General features: G+C 42.7%; 1 protein-coding gene across 2 annotated transcripts in view; it reads right to left on the reverse strand.

The window, feature by feature from the left end:
* pdzrn3b (PDZ domain containing RING finger 3b) overlaps positions 1-19,598 on the reverse strand; it is a 189,239-nt gene extending 169,641 nt beyond the window's left edge. For both annotated transcript variants that reach the window (XM_084316341.1, XM_084316342.1), the window contains exon 1: positions 18,785-19,598. In XM_084316341.1, the coding sequence (XP_084172467.1) occupies positions 18,785-19,501 (717 nt within the window). In that variant the 5' untranslated portion in view covers positions 19,502-19,598. The remainder of the gene's footprint in view (positions 1-18,784) is intronic.
* Positions 19,599-19,821: the final 223 nt, after the last annotated feature.

Consider the following 19,821-nt stretch of genomic DNA (forward strand, 5'->3'; position numbering starts at 1 on the left):
CGCTCGTCTAACAATAGCATGACTTCCTCTGGGTTGGGTAATTGCAGAGGGGTAGAGAAATGACAATGACCTATAAATTCTCAGTCGCATTAGAGACTATATACAGGTACGTCGTGGGGAACCATGACGTGCAAAAATGACAATTGCCGTAGTGGCCATGGGGTAAGGGAAGGTGAATGATTCTTCCCTCCCGTCTATGGCAAGGGCAGGGGAGATGTAAAGCTATAACAGTCATCATAAATCACCAGTGAAGGAACCATGTTCACGGGTCTTTGCCACATGAATCGACACCGTTCTCTGTGGCAGTGCCTCTCATCGTTATTGGTTCGGGGGGCCCCTAAAAATAGAGGGGTGTCTGATCGCGACCTCGATCCTCAGTGTTTGTGCACCCCTGCTCTACGGCATAAGTGGCCCTCTGTGAAAGAGCTGTAAAAGTGAACGCTTCAGTGAATGGGTTAAGTCCCTTTCCCTCTCACAATCCATGGGCCTACGGTATGTATATTAATATACCAGTAGGCCTTTCACAGTCAGTGGCCAGATGACATGAGGAACGCAGGGAGAGCAGCACAGTCAGCTTCTAATCCAATTTTTAAAGGTACTTGGTGCCCCCCCAAGGCCCCACTAAAGGGGAGAGGGGTACTGAGAAGTAGGAACATAATTTCAGCTGTCATTCCAGTAAGCCACAACATACAGGGACTAGCCTAAATATAAAACATATATTACTGGCATGTCCTGCCTGCCATACAGGCCGAAGCTGTGCTGTACACGCCGGTCATGCAGGAATCTGCTCTACTGGACCGGTGTCACTGAGACATCAGCGGCACGTGTTTCCACAACATGACGGCACAGCAAAGTACAGCGTGTTGCATTTAACCTTCGGCTTTTAACCAGGAAAGTTTCTCTTTTTCCGAGGGAACAATGACGTATTGGCCAGACGGATAGTTCAGCATTAAGTGAAAAACCCAACCTGACACGAACAGGAATCAAAGCTGAGAAAATGAAATGCCTTGCCGGATTAATCGCCGCTAAGCCGTGGTGGATCTGCTATGCCTCCCTAATCAAAAATGGATGAGCTTCACGCCGTTTTCACACGTTGGCCGTTTCATCTGTTCCGACTGAACTCGGAGCGATTAGTCAGCAAACAAACCGAGATCCCTCTGAAATAAAGTGAACCGAGCAGCGGGCCCTCACGTCGGGAGGTGGCCTGACACGGGGTCACCTCTGTCCCGCCTGCCAGCTCACGTCGCCTGTTCCTTTTAGAAACTGCGCGTGGCTTTGCAGGGTTCATTAAGAGCAAGCGGTTTATTGATTCAATGAAAGCGCAATTAAATCCTTGGAAAGGACACGTATCGTACGTGCCACTGCCCTTCTCTCTCGGGGGGGGGGGGGGGGGGGGGATCAAACTCTGTCCGAGCATGGGTGTCCTTTCGATACCCAAAGACATCAAATAATAGAATTGTATTATAATCTAATCTTCTCGCAACCGAGAAAATGCACAACTTTGTCGTAGAAACTTGAGAGGTGATAGGTGGAGCGATGGCAGGTAAACCCATGTCATACATTATCAATCTGAAGACAAAGAAAACAGGATGGGTGATGTGGTATAATATATAATGTTCTCATGTAAATATAGTCCCCTCCCCTATATCCCCTTACCTGTGCCCCCCCCCCTCTCTGTGGAATAATCACCCCCCTCCCCTGTGTCCCCAAACCTGTACCCCCTCCCCCCCATCTGACCTATCAAATGGGACCACACACCCCCTTTGTTGAACTATAAAGGGCTCTTCCCGACCACAATCCAGGTCTTACCTGGGTAATTTCAGCTGATCACCTGGGGCGAGAGCCTCAGCCATTCTCTCTATGTATTCTATCTGTTTGGTTAATAAACCTTGTTATTATCCAAGCCTCGGTTGACTGAGACATTCTTCATCAGGATATCCACAAATATCCCACAATTGGCGTCTACGAACTTGTGACGGACTTTTTGCGTCCTCCCGGCGTGCTGTATCATTCAACTATACAGAGAAAAGTGAGTATAATAGGATGGTCGACCAAAAATGTATGGAAGGAATTAAAATCTTCCCGCTTTTCTCTGTGCCAGGTGAATATTACAGAATGTTGTCCAATATTGAGATCATGGCTGAGTGAGAATAATGTGCATTAATATATCTGATCTGTATTGAGAATCGTACCGGGGAAACGCGTGTACCTGGGTCCTTATCTGGACAGATGTTCTGAAAGGATGGGTTGTCTGTGCTATTCCCGGATTTGGCTGTTGCCAAACCGAAAGTTAGGGCACAAAATAATCGGTTGTTGGTTTGCTAACCCAAGTCTAGCTGATGCAGGCTAAAATATAGGCAACAAGGCAAGAAGCGTGGGCTTATTATGATGTGATATCCATGGAAAACGCTACTCTATTGGAACCTATTAATTACCAGAGTAGCGTCATAATATTCATTGTTTCAACCTCAAACTAAACCCACAATATCTTCCATTCCTGAAAACGATGTATTTGGATTGAATTCCAATTGATTATACAGATAGCGGGAAGATGACCTGTCTCGGGAGTACGTGAATGTACATTTAACGAGTCGCAGGTCGAAGGGACCGTGAGTGTGATTAAAAGGTATATATAATCTAATATATCGCTGGTAAATTTCGAAGTCAGGTTCGGTCGTTATGACTTTAAAAACGATGTGTAGTTAAATCAAGGGATAAATGCCTTGTCGCAACAGATGTTGGCCGACTAAACGTAAAGCGATCCAATACAGTCAGATATACACACACGTTAACTTATATGTATTAATGTTTGTTTGTCTGTTTTAAGTCTCGTTTGTATGTGCACAAGTATTATAGGACCCGTCGCGTTGCTTTATTGAGTCAAGAACCGGCTACGGATAGCGCGACGAGCATTGAGAGACTAGTTACCGTTATACAAAGAATAACATTGAAGTGCAGTTCACGGGAACAAACTAGGATAGTAATTTCCGGATTCCGCAGAACACCGGCCCACGGGAACGGCCATTTGGGGAAGTATAGTTTTATCGTTTCAGTTTGTTTACGTTTCACATATGCACAGGCGCGTTCATTCGGTAACAAAACGCTGGTATAGGAATTCCAGGCTATTGAGAGCTCTTGGAAAAATACTGTATGAATTGCAAAGCGTTATTTCCGAGGCGAATGAGAACGCACGAACGTCGCATGGAGCGATGACGTCACGCTATGCGCGCCGTGAAGTGATTATTTTATATTAAACTATCCATAAGCGAACGTAAAGTGTAATGTACCCAAGGCCAAGGGTGCGTGAAATCCACGTGTAGTATATGTTTTATTTGTATATGTATGTGCGCGCTGCTATTGGAAAATGTTGAGTTGAGGTGGCGAGATGCGGGTTGCTGACGACACGTAACGGATCCAACCCAACACAACAGCTGTCCCCGGTGAGTATGACAATCATAAATATAGATGCATTGATTGATTGAAAACTTTATTAACAGATTGCAGAATGGGTACAATACAGCACAGCTCAATACACAATTGTTAAGGGGATGCAGACCAGAGAGAGACTTTAGTCTTGTTTACATCAGGGTCCCCCATTTTCAATACCAGATTTGTTTACATCAGGGTCCCCCATTTTCAATTTATCAGAACATATTATGACATACATGACAGACAGATAGTCAGTACTGCTACATCTGTACATTTATGACATACCAGATTTGCAAATTCAGTACTTTTTGTGATACAAAAGGAGTCAAGAAAAGGGAGTCATTTGACGTAGAAACTGTACATATACACAACTATCAGTTAAAGCAAATTACAACTATCTCAGATCACTTGAGTGTTTATGTGCTTTAATTTACACATTATAAGTCACATAAAGCTAATTACAATGTCTGTTTCAGAATTATAATACATCTGTGGGCGTACCGGTCATACTGACCATGGGAGCTAAACAAACACTTCCGGTTCCCAATATATGGCAGTACAGGAATTGTAGTCCACATAAACAGCGTTAGATTAGACTTTATAAGCTTTCAATGTTGAAAACTTGGAACACAAACAACATAGATCATGTTTAAAAGTAAGATGTTTAGGTTATATTCACTTGAGTTAATGTGTTTATCTAAAGAACCAATGAAAGATAACTAGCCCTTTCCATTGTAAGACATTTTAAACATGATTCAAAATGTGTGGGTCCACATTCATATGCTTGTGTACATATGCGATATGATTGATAAATGATAACACTATCATTACATCCAAGAACGGGATGGATGAGATCTAGCTAATGTTTGTTGAGCACACAGACAGTCAAAGAGGATTCACCCAGGTTTTAGAAAAGAGTGGAAAATTAACATGTGTTTGTATTTACAGATCTGGCTCTGAGGCGAGATGCAAAACAGTGAATGACTACACCCAAATTGTATCACAAAAGACAGAAAATCCAACAATTTGCATGTCAACCGAGAGACAGTGCAGAGCTGAGAGACAATCGATTGACCATTTGGAACAAATCTACATCCAAAACACCCACATGTAAATTTCTTCAGAGTGGGCACTTGGGAGACAAAGCAATGCAAATGCCTGCACTCGTGACCACAGACTTGATGAACTCACCTAGCGGTGGATGGCAACAGAGAACCACTTAATTAACATGAATTAGACACCGGTGATGAATTTGCAGTTATGAAAATCTACCTAACTCCCATACTAACAATAACTAACCAGTCGTTTTCATCATCTCTTTTCAAAAGACACATGAATTAGAGAAGTGCCCGAGATGAAAGATTAATGATGAAAACAACTACTTACAATCCCCTCCTTCTATTCTCTGTTTATAACCAATAACATGCATGACTTTCCTTAGACTATTCTTTTAACAACTAATACTTTCCATGATTGCAAAATTATCAACCACCAAAATTGCAGCACAATTATCTAAATGTACAAGATATCAACAACATTGATCATTTAGCTGACGCTTTTATCCAAAGCGACTCACAGGTTCTGTACGACAGGACATCAGGCAAGGCACACCTCTATCAGCTGAGTAACAATGGTCATCAAAGTGTTGAGTGCTACAGTGTAGATTAGTTTATTAGGACAAATGCATGACAGTAAGGTTAGTTAAAACGTAGATGACAAAACAAATGATTGTTTTTCATGCAAAAATTAACTGGCTACCTAGATTTTATGTTTTTTCCCCATGCTATGCTATGATGAGCCACACTGAGATGTGAAGAACAACAGAGAAGTCATAGCGAGGTAAGTATCCTGAGGCACACTCAACGCATCCTGAGGTAAGATCAACTTCAATTTAACATCACAGACTATTTTATCTAATTCAAGACTTTGGCCATTCATTTACAATTTTATTTATTTAAAGCCTAATGCTGTAAGATCTAGGTAGATCCAGTTAGATACAAGAGCTGATAAAATTGTAGTGAATGTGACCTTCTTGACGTAAGGAATCACTGCTAATGCAATTGGCTTGCATTTCCTATTTGTCAATTAAGTGATTTTATCACTGCTAATGCAATTGGTTTGCATTTCCTATTGTCAATTAAGTGATTTTATTTACAATGAATTGAATTAATCCCAAAATGATTTTCCACTTTAGCAGAAAGGCGTTGAATCATTTAGTGAGGAGTTTTCTAAGGCAGTGTTTATCACCCTCAGATCACGAATTGGTGAGAGGACAGGACGAGTGAGACGATGCGCGACCTGAACCACGAAGCTGCGGACACAACCAATGACGATTCGGACAATAAGAAGAGATCTAAAGACGATAAAGGGCGAGAATGTCTCCTTCACTATCGCAGCAAGCGGGCAGCCAGAGAGACGGTATAGGATTACTAATGCTTTCACCAGCCAAGAAATAGGCCTGTCGCAGTACACCTACCCCATCGCCAAGCTGATGGATAAATATGTGCACCTGCGTCAACTACCTATCCCGCTCATAGACGGTGCCACCCCGACCCTGCTGATAGGCTCCGACCATGCAGACCTCATAGTCCCGATAGACCGGGTCCACACAGGGCCCAGAGGCTGTCCTGCAGCAGTCGAGACCCGCCTAGGATGGACATTACAAGGCCCCCTCGCTAAGTCTCTTAACCGAACAGCAGCCACTAGCTGCCTCCACTCCAGAGTGACAGAAGAAGACACCACCCTCCTACAGCATGTCGAGAGGCTATGGACACTAGAGACAATGCCCTTTAAGAACGAAAAGAAAGACATTCGTTCCAAGGAAGACATTTACGCCATAGCACTCCTCGAGCAAGGGACAAAGAGAGTCAAAGTCAATGGAGTGATGAGATACGCAACTCCACTCTTGAGGCGAGAGGGTATGCCCACCTTCCACGCCCCAAAAGAAGCGACGGAGCGGTATCTATTGAACACAGAGCGGCGCCTAGCCAGAGACCCCGCTCAAGAGACTGTGTACCGCGCTGAGATTAACAAGCTAATCACAGCGGGACACATAAAGAAAATTGACAACCAGAGGCGACGACAACAACCGTGGGAGAACCATCCAACCCAGCCCACAGACATCCCCAAGAAAGTGGAGCAGAGGACCACGAAGGAGACTGACCAAGGAGACACTGACGAAGAGGAGATCAACCTTTGACGGCCTCCACCCCGGCACTGCAGACCAAACCCATCACCTGCAGATGAGAACCAAAGCCCCGACCATCAAGGTGGATTCCCATGACAAGATTGTCATCCGTGTGAGAGAGAGCGTCCTACTGACTAGCCACTACACCGGCGGGCCCTCGCCCTCCATCAAGTGGTACCGCAATGACGAGGAGAGGACAGCGAAACCAGCACAACACATTCAAAAACGCCCTGACCACCATGTCTCTGGGCCTGATGGGAGCCAAGCGTGAGCACAGTGGCGGATGTGTGGTGGTGATGGAGAACAACATAGGCTGCAGGAAAAGACCACTATAGTTGACTGCTACCGGTGACCCTTGACAAGGTACACAGGGAGCGGACGGCGACCTCCTGTAGGCCCCCTCTGAATGAACGACGACCAGTGAATGTTCCCGACTGCATCGTCAAGAAGAGACATCATCAGAGACCTGTAGACCAAGAGACTTCTGAACACACATTGTCCACATTGTTATGTATGTATTTAATTTTTACTGTGTTACTGTTTGGCCCTGCCACACGACAGACCGAGAACAGATGATCAACACTTCACAGCAACTGTCAGATTCACAAACAAGAACTGTTTCACAGAGTTCATATGTATCTGGAAAATTAATGACTAGGAATATAATGAAATACAATCAGTAAGATTGCATTAACCAATTTTATAATGACAATGAGAAATGATCACAGAGTCACATTGCAAAATGGTATTGTTAAACAGGGCAGAACCAGTTGGATTGTTCCAAGACACCAAGTTTGTTTTGACCACAGAACAATGCATAACGATTATCATAATCACCTTTTATATTAACCACTAGGTTAACGGTTTTCAATTTTATTTTGACACATTAGCCACTAAGGTAATGTCTATTATATATATTTATTTAATTTTTATGTGTTACTGTTTGGCCCTGCCACACGACCGACAGAGAACACCTTGTCAACAACGACGCAACATCATTCAGATTAATACCTTCACAAGAAGGAAACTTTTCACACAATTGTATGTATCTGCAAAACGATGAACTAGAGATGTGATGAAAAGAAATCAATGAGAAAGCATTAACAATGGTTAGTAATAATGAGCTAAAATGTATTGCTGAAGGAAGAAGTGACCACATGATCACATTACATCACATTTGAATTACTTAGGTTACAAAATTGTATTGTCAGACAAGAAAGAATCAGTTGTTTTATTCTCTCATAGAAGAGGACATGTAACGTTGTTTTGCACCTATATGGTGATGCACTAGAATTACATACAGAAGCGATGCATAAGACGTTTTATCTCCTCATTTATAGAGAAGAAATGGAGAAAATTGCCTGATTCTAAGTAAAGACCAACAAAACTGAGGCAATCACAGATGAACGTGACACTCAAACTCAGGGTAAATACAACTGGATCCTAAGTAATTTCATCAAGAATCATCATAAAACGTGCAAAAATATATATATATATTTTTGAACAGTTTCCCATAATCAATCATGTTAGTTTTATTAACCACCAGGTTAACGGTTGTTAAAATGTTTTTGTACACATTAGCCTTATGTGTAAATCCGATTCCTAATAATTATGAACACAATTTTGTTTTTTCACCCTGTGCACTCTGACCACACAGACAGTGCATGTATTTAATTGGTTTATTACGATGCCTGTATGCACAACGATCACATTAGCTCCCCAGAGTCACGACATGAACGACTGAAGGTATGCCAAGATATTTGCACAGCGATAGCTTCTAATGATTATGTTAATTGTTGTTTGATATCAGAGATGAGGACCACTCATTGATATAGGTATTTTGAGCGATTAATAAAAGAAAAGGGTGATATCTCATCTCTGATATCAAAATAACACAGACCGCAGTCCAGTCGATCATGTCATGAATCATGTATGTAAATAATTCTATTAATCATGTATGTAAATAATTCTATTTTTAAACTATTATCCCCACTTTTACCTGTTCCAAACAATCCTGGTATATTATACATTAATCTCACCCACATTATAAGAAAGAAAAGTGAGTATTGTGGTATAATATATAATGTTCTCATGTAAATATAGTCCCCTCCCCTATATCCCCTTACCTGTGCCCCCCCCCCTCTCTGTGGAATAATCACCCCCCTCCCCTGTGTCCCCAAACCTGTACCCCCTCCCCCCCATCTGACCTATCAAATGGGACCACACACCCCCTTTGTTGAACTATAAAGGGCTCTTCCCGACCACAATCCAGGTCTTACCTGGGTAATTTCAGCTGATCACCTGGGGCGAGAGCCTCAGCCATTCTCTCTATGTATTCTATCTGTTTGGTTAATAAACCTTGTTATTATCCAAGCCTCGGTTGACTGAGACATTCTTCATCAGGATATCCACAAATATCCCACAGTGACTTGCTACTTTGTGTCTTCACCTTAACATCAGTCACACTTTCCTTCTTCATCATATTGCTTCCCCTTGTCTGTCTCTTAACTCAATGAAGGCCAAACACGAGATAAGTCGGGTTAACTCGCCAGAGGTTGGGCGCCAGACCCGAGATTTCTCTGGTTTTGGTCGTTTATTCCTTTATTCGATATTTTTATTCATTATTCATCCAGGGACCTTGGTGTTACCATAGGGAATGAGTCTGAGATCGCCAAAGTGCAATACCGGCCGCATCCAGCTAGACGGCGGTATTGATCACCCTTTGTAACCTTTTATCTTGGCCTGTGTAACGGCCAAATGTCTCCGGGCTCACTTTTCCTTGTCGGGCGAGTGGAGCGGTTCTCCCGGTTCCATTGAAGCACGTCAAATATCCCCGATCCATATGTTGTGGTGGGTTATGCCGTGGATTAAATGGACATCGGATGTATCAGATGACGATCAAACAATTGGAATATTATTTTTGGACTACTCCCGATCACAGGTAAGGACTATCTGCTATCTGGCGTACATTTTTGCTTGATCATGCAATGCTTTTATACCGATCGGGCTGCTAAGCGTTTTTAGTGTTCAATACGAATGCCGTTACTGGCAATCAAATAATCAGAAACGACCCCCCCCCCCCCCCTTTCATGCATTCATGATGAAACATAATACCTATGACATAGATTTGATTTGGGAATAGTAGCGTGTACAGGCAAGAAACGGCAACGTTTATAGTAGAATTTACGTATAAGGCTATAACTCAGCATTTCGGGAATTACCCCAGACCGCTCTAAAACCATACTTATATTCACCACGGTATAACACGGGAACGTATGGATGGAAAAATGTATTCTTTTTCACATATTGAACGATAGATAGGTGATGTCAAATGGGCCATAGTATTGTATCCATAGCTATAATATAGAATATAGTTATAGCTCTACAAACAAGGTGATACACTCCTATCTTTTAAAGCGTGGCCTTGCTATGACGGGCCCCGTCTAATAGCTGGCGCTGAATGAGTTAAAAGGAACAACATGCCAACATTATGGGAAATGCGCTTACAGAGTCAGACAAGAAAATGGATACCAATTTACTCTCTGTGCGTTCAGTAGAAAGCTATCCGGCTGCGAGCTAGCCTAGCTTACAAACAAATGAATGGAAGTGAATACGGACCAGCTAGTGATCATGGTGTAAAGTAAAGCAGACTACCGGTAAGCTGGTTAACTAGCAGCTACTAGGGGTTGGATTCACCAGAGGCCCCAAGTTGCGATATTATCACGATACTCACAATACGTCACAATATTGTAATGTTGCGATATTGCTATATATTGTAGGGATGCACCGAAATTTCGGTGGCCGAAAACTTTCGGCCGAAAATGGCCAAAAATGGCCTTTCGGCTTTTGGCCGAAAGAGTTTTTTCACCGAAAATATGTCACCGAAACAGAAACAACCTGTAACCTAACGCGTGTTGTTGTGATGATGTCGCGCTGTCGGGAGTCGCGCTGTTTCTATGTAAACTCTGCGTGCAACGTGTCCAATAAATGCGTCTTTAACATGCTTTTATATCCTTATTTACTATATGCCCGTCGCGGTTAATCACTGAGTGATCTAATATGCATATTATTCAGAGCGAGAGGGGGGGGGGGTTGTGTTTCTCACATTGACGCTGTCTGTCTGTCTGTCGCGCGTCTACTGTGCCGAGTCAAGCGAGCACATTCAGCTGGGGACTAGAAAGGTGCGCTCAGTAGAGCACAGATGTCCGCTGCGCAGCCAGAGAAAAGATGGGATTAATGTACTGTATGCAATGCATTCAGAAGTGCTGAATAAATGTTTTATGGACCCATAATAGTGATTATTTATTATTTAAGTAAAGTTTAGCCATAATCATATATTTTTCCATAATCATAATGTTCCACAACATTGGTAAAAAAATTCTATTCTATGAATCATTTTCGGCCTTTCGGCTTTCGGTTTACGGCCAACTGTTTTCTATTTTCGGTATCGGTTTCGGCCAAGAATTTCCCATTCGGTGCATCCCTAATATATTGTGATATTGTGACTTATTACCTTTTATGTTCCCAACGAAAAACGTTGTTAACATTTGCAATACAAATATATATACATCATCTGTTTTATCTAATAGGTCTGTTCACCTCTTTCCAAGAATTTTTATTGCAGTAAAATGAGATCGTTTTTTTCTTCTTTATATCGATACTTGGCATCACTGTATCGATATAATATCGAGACGCAAATTATTGCAATATATTGCTGCATGGATCCCCCCCCCCCCCCCCCCCCACACACACACACGCAGCCCTAGAAGCTACGCTGTGTGTTCTTTGAAATGTTGATATTTTTCTTTTCTTCAGACGTGTGTGAGTAGGCGAGGGTGGAGAGAAAGAAAACCTGCTTGTGATTTCGAAGGCTGACATCGAACGCTAATTTCGATCGATTCTCGACTGGGGTTGAAAATCGTGAGACACCCCTAATACCTTTGCATGGATCCATGGTGGTAATCCCTTCATATTCTGTATCCCTCCCATCCCTACTCTGAAGCCAGCCGTGAGCTAGGCCTATGCCTTGTGTATCTAATCCACGCCCATGTGCTGGAGATTAATAACGGGTTACAGTCAAATTGTCTCATAGCTTAATCAGATTTCCACCCATGGTTAGCCTGATTAAATACAATAAAAAGCCAATCTGTCTTTTATGTCTTATTCCCGGTACTTTGACAGAAGCTTTTTTATCACAGGGAGAAGCCCCAAATATCCTCATCCATAACAGCTATCTGGCTTGGGAAGCAGACATCATGGTCACGTCAAAACGTCTGGGCCAAGCCGCCATCTTTGAAGCACCACTCTGGCTGACCAAGGGCGTTGACAGGCAGATGTCTGGGTTACATTGTGGTAGGACGTCTTGTTGCGCCACAGAACGTCCCATGGGAGGAACCTTCTTTTCCTCCCTTCCAGTCTCCATTTTGTACGTTTTTATACGTCTCAGTGGTTCATCTGCAATAGAACAGACGTGATCCTTCAAAGACGGGCGACCGTAGCGATCTTCCAACTTCCCGAGCGCGACTTAAAGAGCTTGAGTTCAAAAGAAAGATGCGAGTTTGAACAGAAAACGGACTGATTGCTGAAGTGAACCGGATTGAGAAGAAACCCTCAGAAACGACAATGTGAATGCAAACAGAACTGAGTTGGGTTTCTTTTGGTCCTCTACTCTGTCCCAGTTAAAGAAGACCTAGTGTGGTTCATGTGAAAAGGACTAGGCACCACTGTGTGAAAAAAGCTGTTATTGTTATCCAACCAAACATTCCACTGGCCTGGTCATCATAGTGTTGACCTCATCTCTCAGCCACCCCCGTCTGACTTACAGCAACACATTAAAACACTCCATCCTGGCCGGCCAGCCACCCTTAGTCAAAACACCCTTACCCAGTGACTAGTCTAGGTAGGTTATCATCTGTTTAGGTAGCTAAGAAGTAGGTTAGCTGTGAAAAGTTGCACAAAGTGACAGGCCTGTATTAGGGCCGGGCGGTTAATCGAGTTTCAATTTAAATTCCGATTTTGACTACCCATGATCATGAAAACAAGATAATAAAGATAGAATAATCATTGTGGCGCATGTTGTGTTGCTCTCATTTTGTCTTGTGTTGTAAATGCCCTTCCTTCACCCCCCCCCCCAAAGCCCAAACGGAAGTTTCAGCTCACGTTGAGAGAGAGGAGGGAGCCACGGTGCGTTTCTCCAGTTATTTTCAAACGTCTTTGGTAACTTTTAGATGATACAGAAAGGCACAGAGAAGAAAAAAAAACTTTTCACTAATTTATTTATTTTCATTTATTTGTTTTTCAGTTAAATTTGCCTATATTTAAAGTTCAAAGTCATTGTGTTAAAAAAATATATCACCTGTGATGAAGTTCAATAAACACATATGATGTTCTCAAATCAATGAGTAATCATGTTTAATAATCGTGATTTTCAATATAAATAAAGATTTATTGTGATTATGATTTTTGCCATTATGATTTTTGCCATAATCGAGCAGCCCTAGACTAGGACTCAAAAAGAAAAGAGAAGAAGAAGTAGATTACCTGTCATGTTGCACAAAGTGACAGCCCTGTATTTCCTTTTCTGGCAGTGGCTTGGGGAACAAGTATGTCATAAAAACTAATTTCAAGATAAGCCATAAATTACAGTGGCTCCGATAGCACGTGATTACTGTAGTGCAAGCAGAACGCCAGACAGGGGCTCAGAGAGAGAGAGAGAGAGAGAGAGAGAGAGAGAGAGAGAGATAGAGAGAGAGAAAGAAAGAGAGACAGAGAGACGAGAGAGAGAGAAAAAGAGAGCAAGAGAGAGAAAGAAAGAAAGAGAGACAGAGAGACGAGAGAGAGAGAAAAAGAGAGCAAGAGAGAGAAAGAGAGTGCCAGCGCAGTGGCAGCCTGCGAGTCGCCCACCTCCCGTGGCTAATTCCACTTGTGTCTTTTCCGTCTCGTACTGCCACATGTGCATTCAAAGTTCCCTGCAAAGCAATCCTGTTCACTGCTCGACTGGCTCCAAAGGAAAACCCTTAAGACAAAAAAAAGCCTTTAAACTAACCGCATCATCCACGAAAAGAACGTCTTTTTCTTTTGTTTGTTTTTCTCTCTCTTTCTTTTCAGATCTGCTCTTTTGTGGATAATTTGAGAACTAATTCCTATGTGTTCCGTGGGGCGACAGTGGGTCAGGAGGTAGGAGGCGGTCGTCTGGTAATCGGAAGGTTCCCGGTTTGATTCCGGCTCTTCCCGGCAGCGTGTCGAAGTGTCCTTGAGCAAAGAGACTTAACCCCTGCTTGCTCCCGATGAGCAGGTTGGCACCTTGCATGGTTGCCTCTGCCATCGGTGTGTGAGTGTGTGAGTGAATGGGTGAATGTGAGGCATAGGTTGTAAATCGCTTAGGATAAAAGCACTATATAAATGCACTCCATTTTCCATTTACCGTGTGTGGAGAGGGGGGGGGGGGTGTTTCATTCTATTTACACAGCGTTTTGCAGTGAAGAACGACATCATTGTCAAATGAGCTGTGTTGAGATGAATGGGTGCCGCTACATTACGTAGATCCTGGGAGCCGCTGGCGTACTTTCCCTGCTCCGCTGCGTTTCACGTGGAAATCATCCGTCTACTGGAAGATGTCTCCCAGAGAATCAAGCGTGTGATGATGACATTTCCTCTTGACTATTTTTTTTTTTTTTTATTAAAAAAAAAATGCACTCGTGATTTCGTTCACAACCGCTGTACTGTAGATTGTGATTAATGTATGTATCCATCCGTGCATCTATACCTATTGTCTGTCTGTCCGTCTTATCTACTGTAGCTAGTATATCACTGAGCCTACTGTTTGTAATGGTGACAATGTGGCATCTTTTAAGTTTATTGTCAGTTAGATAAGAAATCTGTAACCAATGTTAAAAGTTAAAGTAGCCTACAAGGTTAATCATTCATAGAGGCGCAAACCAAATATGGATGCTGTTGTCAAAAAGGTCCCACCCAACAGAATTCTATACCCAACAATGATTGTAAAAAGGTCTCTATCTCTCTCTCTCTCTCATTAACCCTGTGTGTCCTACTGTAGTGGGGGACCATATGTGGGACTATGGGCTAGTTGTTATGGTTACAAGGACCATACAGGTCTGATTTTGACATCTTGCGTATTTGTGTACATAAGTGTATACAGTCAGTGTGTACTTTAATCGATCTCACCCTACATTTTTAAACGTCATTCACTGCCAATCGTGTTGAAACGGTGTGGGAAGACACAAGTTGCTGAGTGTAGGTAATTTGAAAGTCACACATGTTTCTCTTGGCTGCATCCCATTGGCCAAAACATCTCTGGCTGGGTCTGATTGGACTTTGTAACCAGGAAGCTGTAAATATTAAGGTAGTAAGAGAAACACTGCTCTGCAAAACAACACTACGACATGGCCAGGTATGAATATGATGAAGACGTGGGAGAAGATGGAAATAATTTGTGGTACAACTGCAACAAAATGTTGAGCCGAACGTTGAGCTGTTTCTGAGACGGGCAGAGCCCTCTGTGGATCTGGACCATGACACAGAACTAGGTTTGAGATGTGGTAGCTTTGCCAATTCTGGAGAATAACTTCTTAATACGTGTTTACAACAATACACATAAAGGCTGTAACTCTGCGAAATCAATAGGTGGTTTGGGATTGTAGCCAGAATGGCAAGCAGCCATTTTTTGCAAAGTTCAGGATCATTCGGGAAAATGAATCTGTGATGAAACTATCACAGTCATGAACCGTGCCATGTATGATTTGTAATTTTCCTTACTTCTTCCAGCTTTTCCGGCAGAGCAGGACTCTGACTGCCAAGGCACAAACTAGCCTAACTACTCGGTTTCCTGTTTACAAATTCACACAGGTCCGAGGTGTAACTTTCAGCCAATTGTTGCTACTTTGGTTCTGCCCTCCGCGTTATCAATCACAACAGCACTAAGGGAGCTGTTGATGTGGATGTTAATATGCTTGTACAAAAAGTTCCCGACTAGTTCTGAATTTCAAACTCACATTTTAGTTTGAAGAGGAGTCTTAATGGTACAATGAGTTGTTGCCAACGTTGACACAAATGTCCAGGTAGGCCTAGTACATTCTGTAACGTTTATTGTAGGGCTGACCTGAATGCTTAGAAGCTTTGACCGTTGTCATGGTAATCTACGCCAAAATCAGTATTACATTTTTTTGTACATTACATACGTAATTACATACATTATGAACCTTCAGGGAGAAACTGTGATTCAAGTTGGTCACTCATAATTGTTTTGCACCTTGTTACTCTGCGTGAACCTGCAAATAATATACTTACTTCTTTTAGCCAATCATATGCTGCATATTGCGCAAGAGGAGAGAAAAGAGGAGAGAAATGTAGCCTGCAGTTTTATTGTTGTTGAGCCAAGAAATGTATGTTGTTTATGGAAGAATGGAACTGTATCAAAGTGAAAGGAACACGCCAACATTTGGGGAAATTAGCTTACCGTCTTCTCCAGACGAATGGAAGCGGACATGACGGGTTAGCTTAGGCATTCTCCAACTAACACCTCTCCCGAAGGCTAACCGGTCATGTCCGCTTCCATTCATTGTGCTAAGCTAGGCTAACATCCAGCCAGATAGCTTTCTACTGAACGCACAGAGAGGAAACTGGTATCTATCTTCTTGTCTCTCTCTGGAGAAGACGATAAGCTAATTTCCCAAAATGTTGGTGTGTTCTTTTAAGAGTTTCTATATCCGGTGTGAGAAGATTACTGTTTGTTTATCGACCACTAAAAGTGCTTGTTTTTGCCACTAAAACAGAAATCTAGTTCAAACTGAAGTCTCGCTCTAAATCCCATGAGGCGTGTGTGTTTACCTTGCGATGCAGCTGGATTGGTGGGATGTGTGCCAGGATTCTATGTGTGTGTGTGTGTGTGTGTGTGTGTGACGTGTGTGTGTGTGTGTGTGTGTGTGTGTGTGTGTGTGTGCGTGCGTGCGTGCGTGCGTGCGTGCGTGCATGTGTGTGTGTGTGTGTGACATTGGTTACTGGATCATGGATTGCGGACCTGCCATTGATTTACAAAAGGAAAGTGCTTCAGTACTGTAACGGCTAATTAAGCTAAAGGCTTCAACTCATCTTCCATTCATCTAATAGCTCCAATGTATGCGCGCCAAGTAAACTTGCAAGCTTGCGTAGAACAAAACGTTTTCAGTGCACTCTAAATGTAGCTGCCCATATTTACTTAAAAGAGGTGTTGAAGCTTCGAAGCTTTTATTGAATATGGACAAAACGTAAACAAACACGATATCTAAAAAAAATTAAGCATGTTTATGTAGTTTATGTAAACTATGTGGCCGATGTTGACAATAGACGATGACATGTAGTAACACAGGCATGGTCCTTTAAGGTTAGGGTGAGGGGTTAGGGAATGATTGTAAGTCTATGGAATGTCCCCACAACACAAAACATGGCTGTGTGTCACTGTGTGTGTGTGTGTGTGTGTGTGTGTGTGTGTGTGTGTGTGTGTGTAGGTGTGTGTACGTGTGTGCATGTATTGTAGGTGCTTTGTAAACAGACCACTTCCCACACAAATGGATTATTAAGTAGTAGTAGCAAGTGTTGGTTGTAGTAATATACTAGATAGTAGGCATAGTTCCTCCTCCTTTTCTTCTATGGGACTTCATTACTAAGCATGCATTTCTTCAACTAGACTTCCAAACATGAACAAATGAGAAAGAATTAGAAACCAAAAATGAGAAATAGTGATGCAGATATGGTTTCATTCTCTATTTGATTGACTGAGCTCTTGGTGCAAATATTAACACTACACAACAGGTAAATATCAATTTTTTTTGGCTGTAAAAGTTTGTTTACGTGTTTGTAAAACAGACCGATTCTGAACGTTTCAAATAGCCTATTTTACATCTACATATCAACTTATTCTAAGAATGTAAGTGAATAATACTCAACATTGACATGGTTTCTTTATTTATTTTTATTTTTAAATAAATCACAGATTAGGGCTTTCAATTAAAGCATCACTACTCCCTGGTCAATGTGCCTATATAGGCTCTTTATGATATATCTCATTATAAATAACAGTAGCCATTAAATTGTTACATTTATACATTTATTACAGTGCAAAAAATATAGTTCTATATTTACTCCTAAGCATTACTCCTGGCTATTGTCAGGATAGTGATATTTTCACAGTAGCCCAATGTTTCTCCATAATACTGTACATTACTGTGAATTGACAAGTAACAGCAATTTGTATACAGTATGTATTGTGATATCACACAGCTATTTCTTTACAGTGTAATTGAGACAGTCATTGCATTCTTGACTAGAATTTGTTATTGTCGGGGGAAACCTATCTAATAACAACATAGTACATCTAATAACAACATAGTGTACATCTAATAACAGAGGCTCAAACAAGCAGGCCACGAGGAGGCAAAGCTAATGGGACTTGAGTCTTGGTGTGTGTGTACAGAACAGCAGTAAATATTTGCCCCTCCCCCCTGAGTGCCAGCTGGCCATAAGTGCAGCTGACAGACATGTCTCAAACCAGAGACAGAAAAGAAACAAACTTCTGAACAGAAGCATTTGGCCCCCGCGAAGTTTCCCTTCAGAACTTAGAAAAAAGGGGGTTACTACAAACAACACGCGAGGCTGTATAGTAGTAGGCTACAGTCAAAAAGCCTGACCGTTTGGAAAACCAGACCAAATGTCCATTCAAAAAAAAAAGGTTAATGTTCTAAATTCAACATGTCGCCCAAGTGTCTTTATGGCTACTACTAGTGTCATTATGCCTGTATAATTGTACACAATAATACTACAGCTCTGTACATGCATCTGATTAGCACTATTACTCAGTCAGTACTACTAATTTATATATTTGTATTGTATCCAGTTTAATCACCAGTACATTGTATATTAAATTAATAGTACTGCACTTTACTGTTAACATTTGCACTCAAAAACATTGGATGCCAAACTTATTTTTGTTCAATTGTATTGTGCTGTATACTTACAATACATTTTAAGTCTAAAAATCTAAAAAGCGATACAATGTAACCGAACACAAATCAAACAAGCCAAGTGTGTGAGAGAGAGACAGAGAGAGGGAGAGAGAGAGAGAGAGAGAGAGAGAGAGGGGGGAGCCCTGACATTCCTTGTACCCAGAGCCTGTACCTTGCTGCCCGGGTGCGCGAGGGTCTTGGTGAGGGAGTCGATCCTCGCGCTGTACTCGGTGAACTTCCTCTGGTACTTCAGCGCCGTCATCTGCAGCTCGTTGTGCGCGGCGGAGAGCTGCGCGAGGAGCGACTTCTCCCTCTTGCTCGACCTCACAGATTGCTTCTTGAACTCCTTATCCAAGCCGACCACTTTGCCGTGCAGCGCGCCGTTGTGCGCCTTCAGGGCTCTCACACAACAGTGGTTGTTCAGTGTCCGCTCCCGGTGTGTGAGCATCAGTCCGCAGCCGTCCTCGCAGATGCCGACCGGCCGGTAGTCGCACGTCTCGCGCATGTGAGCGTCCGTGTCCTTCAGGTTCAGCACCTCGCCGCAGCCTTTATTCCTGCATTTGGCCGGCGAGTGGTCGCACGTCTCGGCGTGCTCCGCCAGATGCTGCAGCTTCACCACTGTCTCGCAGCCCCGGGCATGGTTGTCGCACTTTATGTCCAGCTTCAGGATCAGGTTCTTCAGCGGCAGGACGTGGTTCAGCTCCTTCGTGGAGATCCGCTGACATTTCACGGGGCAGCTGCTCTGCTGGACGACCCACGGCAGCACACAGCCGGCGCAGAAGACGTGACCGCACGGAGTCGTGAGCGGGTCTTCGAGAACTTTATTGCACAAGTTGCATTTGAAATCCGGGTCCACGGCCCCTTTGAACCGGTCCAACTCAAATCCCATGTTTTTAAATAAAAAAAAAAATAGATCCAAAGTTCGGGGGGTTCCCACAGACCAAAGTAGGAGTAGTGGGTTTTTTAGCTTGTCATTTGGTAGTCTAGGCTGCGCACGGACTGACTGACTCTACGAGCTCTCCTTACTGTCTAAACTAATTGACCGAGACTTCCTTGGGGGGGAAATGTAGAGGAATTCTCTACCGTAACTACTGTAAGAACCGCGCAACGCACGAAGCAGGAATTGTGGCATCACCACTATGGCCTTATTCTAATACCTTTAACATTTAAGAAATATTTCTAACTTATAGCCTACATTTATTTGTAATA

This window comes from Notolepis coatsorum, assembly GCF_963971535.1.
Source record: "Notolepis coatsorum genome assembly, chromosome: 6".
NCBI lineage: Eukaryota > Metazoa > Chordata > Actinopteri > Aulopiformes > Paralepididae > Notolepis > Notolepis coatsorum.